We start from the raw sequence: 6759 nt of genomic DNA on the forward strand, positions 1-6759 counted from the left end.
ATGCTACTTCTTATTCCTTACCCTAGCAGAAGGGGACACCCTTCTTTATAAGAGCTATCAGGGGTCCAGCAATCTCTAAGTATGCTGGGATAAAGATCCAGTAGTAGTTTGTAAATCTAAGGAAGCTTCAGACTCCCTAAACTATCTTTAGAGCTGCCTATTCCTTAATTGCCTTCAGTTTCTCAGGGTTATAAGAGATACTAACTCCAGCTGTAATAATAAACCCTAAGTACTTAACTATCTTCACAGAGAACGCACACTTATAAGGGTCTAAATATAGCCCTGCTGTAGTAAGCTTATATAGTACTAGCTTAACCTTCGCTTTATAGTCTTATTATAATCTGTTTAAGTAGATCAGGATGTTATCTATATATACTATTGCAAAGTCATCTAGATACTCTTAAAGTATGCTGTTAATATATCGTTAGAATATAGCAGGGGCTCCTATAAGCCTAAAGGGGATAACTAGCTATTTACATAGCCTATATCTCATCTAGAAGGCTGTCTTATACTCCTCTCCCTATGCGATCCAGATCTTATAGAACGCTGCTACTACATCTAGCTTAGTGAACTACTTAGCAGCGCTAACAGTCTGAAGTATCTCTCAAATCAAGGGAAGAGGGTATTACTTACGCTTAGTAAGCTTATTAAGAGCGCAGTAGTCGACATAGAAATATATTCCTCTGTTTGGTTTATATATAAATAGTACTAGGGCTAATGCTTCTGAGCTGCTAGCGCAGATGAAGCCCTTATTAAGTAGGTCTTATAGGGTCTTATGGAGGATGAGCAGTTCTTCTTATGACATACTATAGAGCAGACCCTATAGTAGTACAGCTTTATTACTACTACCATCCTATTTAATAGGGATCCTATAGTTAACCCTAGGGCGATATAGTGGAAGGTTAGCAGCTTCATCAGGTTGGAATAGCTCTTAGAACTTAGCTAGTACAGCTGGTGGGAGGAGGGCTTTTAGGTCTGTCTTCTCAGTCTTCTTCATAAGAGCCTTCTATATATCTGCTAGGCTGATCGCTTGAACTTTATATCCTGCAGTTCCTTTAGTATGTTGTTATGCCCTCTTATAAAGCGTTACGAAAGGGGCTCCCAGGAGGAGGCGGGCAGCTTTGATCTGGTGCACTCATCCTAGCTCTTCCTCGCCTTTTAGACGTAGGTCTACGCCGCCCCTCTTATATTATATCTGTTGCATGGCAGCATTATATAGGATGCAGTTCCTCTCTATCTAGGGCTTCCCTAGGAACAGATTGTCGCTAAGGCTATATATAGTATATATAAAGATCTTCTCATTATAACCGCATAGCTTAAGGTTAAAGACAACCACACCTGTTGCTTTTATAGCGCCTATAGCATTGCTAAAGCTGCCTAATACTTGCTTAGAGCAGTCCACTACTAGTAGGTAGAGCTTGCAGGCTAGGTTATATTCGACAAAGGCGTATAAGTTGCACCCTATATCTATTAGGGCGTCTGCTTAAGTGCCCTTATATATATAGGTAGTGATCACTACTGACTTGCTGCTTATGTAATACTTAAACTGCTTCTATTTTGTGATATCACTAAGTTTAGGCTCTAACGCCTAACTTTGCAGTAGAGTTACTCTTTTCCTAAGCTCTCTTCAGCCTCAGAGCTTCCCAGCTCCTCTATAGGACTCTTATTACTGCTCTCTTCTCGCTTCTTAGCTTTCTTAACCTTTGCAGGATAGGAACGCTTCAGCTTAGGACACTATATAGCAATATAGCTGATCTGGTTGCAGTTAAAGCACTTATAGGTGTCTCTCATAAGCTGCAGCAGGTCTTCAGATGAGGAGCTGCTTTGTTGGCGATTTAAGTTTATCTTCTCTTTACCCTTAGTGCAGCTGACGCTAGATATCAGTATATCTCTATCTGCGTCTTATTAGCAGTTAGGTTGCAGCACTTTCTGAGAAGTGTAACTGAGGTAGCGTTCCCTAAGCTTCCTGCTATCTAAGCAGGATCCTATAGTGAGAAGCAGTTTTATAAACTGGTGGTAGTCCTTTAGCGCTTCTAGTACCCCTATTAATAGGTTGCTTAACTAGGAATTTAGTACGCCTTCTAAGTAGTTAATCTTAATCTTATCTTGCTAAGATCCTTGTTACGACCCGTAAACAAGGATAACAGTTGAACGACCCACTCGGGCATCGGGCGGCTAGAACAGGACATTTGTACCGCAGGATCACGGGAACAACAGGGACTCACTCAGAACGGAAGAACTATGGTATAAGTCACGTGACGATAAGATAAGGAAACGATCAGTGGGGCAAAGGAAGGAACGCTCAGTGATCAGTTGGCTCTGCCAACTGATCGCGATCACCTACGCACATAGGTGATCACCTGGAAGTAGACAAAGACCACTGTTCGTAACTTGTATATAGTATGACCTGAGCCTGGCTTATGGTCAGACTTCCATAGCTCTTCAGCAATCAACTTAGTATTCATCCTCAGGATACTCTCAGCTTACCTTCACTGCGAACCACTTGTTGAGTCTAGGACTGATCACCTTAGCCTCTGAAGACCTGATCTACTATTCAGCTACGACCTACGACCTAGACCACAACCCAGTGTACTGTTAGAACGTATCAATCCCCAGCTTCTGTTAGCAGACCCTACTGTCAGATAGCTGACCGTAACACTTTGATTGCTCCTGTTCAGTAAGTTGACTATTGATCACTACTAACAGTAACGAACGATAATATCTTCCTGCACCTCTGTTAAGTCGCCTACCCCTGGATCCTCGTCTACCTCTGGAGGACGAGCCACCTAGAACCTAGCCTAAGAACTAGGAGACCAGAAAATAAAGGACGACTTAGACAGCAAGGACGACACTGAAGAACTTAAGCGCCAGCTCGACAAAACCAACAACAACTTCAAGGCAATGCGCGAAATGTTTAACCAGAATGCTGCAGCCCTCAGCGAACTCCAGGAGCAAGCCCGCAAGAACTAGGACCTGGAAAAGGAAGTTGCAACCCTTTGAGCTGCCGCTAACGTTATCTCAGCCCCAGTTAAAGGATGGGAACAACTCAAACTTAACTCCCCCACCACCTTCGACAGGACTCCAGGACAACTTAAAGGATACTTAGTGCAGATATAAACCTACTAAGCCTTCTATATGAGTACCTTCCAAAACGAAACCGAACGCATAGTCCACGCAGCCACTTTCCTCAGAGGACGAGCCCTAGCCTGGTTTGAACCCCTCAAGCAGGAATAGCTTGACAACCCTATTGAAAAGTACAGTTAAGAAGTTAAGGACATCTTCTTCAGCTTCACAGGATATGTTAAGGACCTCAAGTCACTTTTCTTGGAACCAGACGAGAAGAGGCAAGCTGAACGTGATTTAGCTCACCTAAGACAAACCAAATCCACCTCACTCTATGCAGCTGAATTCTAAAGAATCGCCTCCCAACTTAATATAACTAACGAAAGCAAGGTCTTCGCTTTCTATCAAGGACTTAAGGATAACGTCAAAGACGAAATAGCTAAGGTTAATAAACCCCCCAGTTTCAGGGACTATGTTGAACACGCCGTCAAAATCGATAATTAACTCTTTGAACGCCGCAAGGAGAAAGGAGAAAGGAGACTGAACCCTAACATAGGACGCAAGTACTAATAGCAACCCTAACAAAAGTTTAACAATCAGCAGAATGACAACAGACCCTATAACAACTGGAACAACACTCATCAGAGCACAGCTTACAGACAACATAGCAGACCTATAGACCTCAGCATGATGACCAAACCTAACGATAAGAAACCCTGGAATCCTAAGTGCTACAACTGCAACAAGCAAGGATATATCGCTAAAGACTGCTAGCAACCTAAGAAGCTTCCTTAGAAGCTAGTGGCCGAGCGGCCACAACAAGTCAACACTATTGCAAAAGCCCCACACGCATCCTGATCTTAGATCAGATGCTATGACGATGATTATTAAATTCACCTTGAAGACAAAGAGATATCCAGACACTACCTAAGGGATAGCAACCCCAGACGCTCCAGATACAACATAACCGCTCCAGATACTCGCCCTAGGACCCTGGCAATAATGCATTCCAGCAACAGCAAGATCGCCAGGAAACCAGCCGAACCACTTAACGAAATGCTACAAATCTAACGATTAGAACCTGTTATTCTATAACCAACCCCTTAACAACTCCACTACAAAGAACAGCAAATCTAGAAGGAAATAGAAATAATCTAGCGAGAAGACGCCAGACAAACGCAGTTACGCCAACAGGAAGAATCAGAGGAAGAACCAGAATATCAACATAACCCCTTAACAGAACAACAACTCCTCAGTATGACCAGCGACTGGATATTTGGGGAAGGAGAAAGTTCGCCTTATGATTTAGACGAGCCTTGTGACGTTGCCTGATAACATGCTCAGACAGAGATCACCTGTAGGTTCACCCCCAGTATAGATAACTCCAGCTCTGAAGAGGACTCTGACGACCAGGAAGACAGAATCAAGCAACTCCTGAAATACCAGGAAATCGACATGCTTCAAGATAAGCAACAACGATATTTCTATAGCACCTCAGCAAACCAGCAAGACTGGGACTACACCCCCCAGCTACACATGGAAGACTATCCTGCGCTGAGAATCAACTATTAACTCTATCGAACCCTCTTCTGGCCCTAGTGTTTCCACGACAAATATAAGGAGTATATAGGAGAAAAGCATGACTACTAATTCTACTCTTAAAGACATAATAATAAGTATATCTGAGAAATTTACTTAATATCCGCTATGATCGGATGGACTATAGTACTATTTGAAGAAAATCTCACAGTCTTTAGACTAAGCCTTTAATTCCCTATGAAATGCTAGCATAACGACAACATAAAATAGAACGAATGCTAATGCGACGAATATCAAATTTATTACCAGAATAAGGTATACGCCTAGAGAGTTATAAAAGACAGACTGAGACCCCCCTAGGTTAGGATATGTGAAAACAGCCTCACTAAGGCAGCATGGGAAGGAAAACGAATCACCTACCTAGGATAATCAGAGCAGTCAAAAAACTAGACTCGCCTACTAATAACAGATCATAACAGGTAATAAGGAAAGGATCTATCTACCAGATGTCACAAGGACATAAGAAAAACATAGAACTCAGAATCACTATCAACAAACAGATGACACTTATGCTAATTAACAGCAGAGCTGAAGCAAACTTCATCGCCCCCCAAGCTATCAACAGGTTAGAAGTATAATAGGGAGGAAAACAACAACCATACCAGTTACACACGGCAGAAGGAGAAGAATTCAAGTACGAAGGAGGTACTATCTATAATGAGACTACGCCCCTTAAGATGAGTTACCTGAATCAGAAAGAAAGAATCTAATTCAATATTGCCGATCTAGGAATATACAACATAGTGCTAGGATTACCCTGGTTACGAACGAGCAACCCACAGATAGATTGGAGCAGAGGCTAACTCTATTGGGACCACGACGACTCAGTCCCTGAGCAGCCCTGTCAAAACCAGGCCTCAAACGAGCTGATACAATAAGGAACAGCAAAACGGTATATCTGCTACCTTAAGGCAAAGGAAGCCACGTCACAAATATTAATAACGATAGATCTCAAACAGAAGAGAGATCCACTTCTGTCTATCCCAGAAGAATACAGAGCCTATGAGAAACTCTTTGCAGCCGAACTAGAAACCAGACTGCCCAAACACATAAGCTTCAACCACGAAATCCCCCTTAGAGAAGGGAAGGAACCATAATTCAATAAGATCTACAGACTTAATCCTACTGAGATAGAAGCCTTAGATAAGTACCTCGAAGAAAACCTCCAAAAGGGTTACATCAGACCCTCAACATCACCAGCAGGAAGCCTAATCCTATTCGTACCAAAGAAGAACGGAAAACTACGACTATACGTCGACTATCGCATGCTCAATAAGATGACGATTAAGAACTGTTACCTATTACCCCTTATCGACAAAATAAGACGACTCCTCCATGGAGCTAACTGGTTCACAGCCCTAGATCTCAAAGGAGCCTACAACCTGATCAGAATGAAACAGGGAGAAGAATAGAAGACCGCCTTCAGGACATGGAAAGGATATTTCGAGTACCTCGTTATGCCCTTCAGTCTTACTAATATATCTGCAATATTTCAGAATATAATTAATACCATACTATGACAGTATGTCGATTTCTGTGTAGTTATCTACTTAGACGACATCCTCATTTTCTCCCCCACCTTAGAGAAACATAAAAAAGACGTACATAACGTTTTGCGAACCCTTCAGGAAGCCAGACTCCTGGTTAAGCCTGAGAAGAGCGAATTCCACACATAACAAGTGGAATATCTTGGATTCACTATCGCCCCAGGAGAAGTCAGCATGTCTAGAAACAAGGTTAAAGCTGTTTAAGAATAGCTAACACCAAAAAACCTCAAGGAAGTATAAGGATTCTTAGGCTTTGTCAACTTCTATTGGAAATTTATCAAAAACTACAGAAAAATCAACGCAGCGCTCACAGACCTCAGTCGCAAGAACGAACCATTTAGATGGGAAAGACCGCAACAAATAGCCTTTCAGAAAGTCAAGGACCTCGTCACCAGCAAACTGGTCCTCCTTATCCCAGACCCTACGAAGCAATTTGAAGTAGAGCCTGACGCATCAGATTATGCAATTAGAGCATAACTGTCATAATAAGACTCAGAGGGACGTCTGCACCCTTACGCCTTCTTTTCTAAGAAACTTAAAGGACCAGAGC

The 6759-nt window shown here is 42.4% G+C and overlaps 1 protein-coding gene across 1 annotated transcript; it reads left to right on the top strand.

The window, feature by feature from the left end:
• Nucleotides 1–4320: 4320 nt before the first annotated feature.
• On the top strand, nucleotides 4321–4635 carry CGCA056_v008826 (uncharacterized protein; the record flags this gene model as incomplete). The annotated part of the gene is made up of 2 exons (XM_037324073.1): nucleotides 4321–4354; nucleotides 4412–4635. The coding sequence occupies 2 exons, from the start codon at nucleotides 4321–4323 to the stop codon at nucleotides 4633–4635; spliced, it is 258 nt and encodes an 85-aa protein (XP_037178376.1).
• Between the last annotated feature and the right edge of the window lie 2124 nt (nucleotides 4636–6759).

The sequence above is a fragment of the Colletotrichum aenigma genome (genome assembly GCF_013390185.1).
Source record: "Colletotrichum aenigma strain Cg56 chromosome Unknown KSG_Cg56_contig05, whole genome shotgun sequence".
Taxonomy (NCBI): Eukaryota; Fungi; Ascomycota; class Sordariomycetes; order Glomerellales; family Glomerellaceae; genus Colletotrichum; species Colletotrichum aenigma.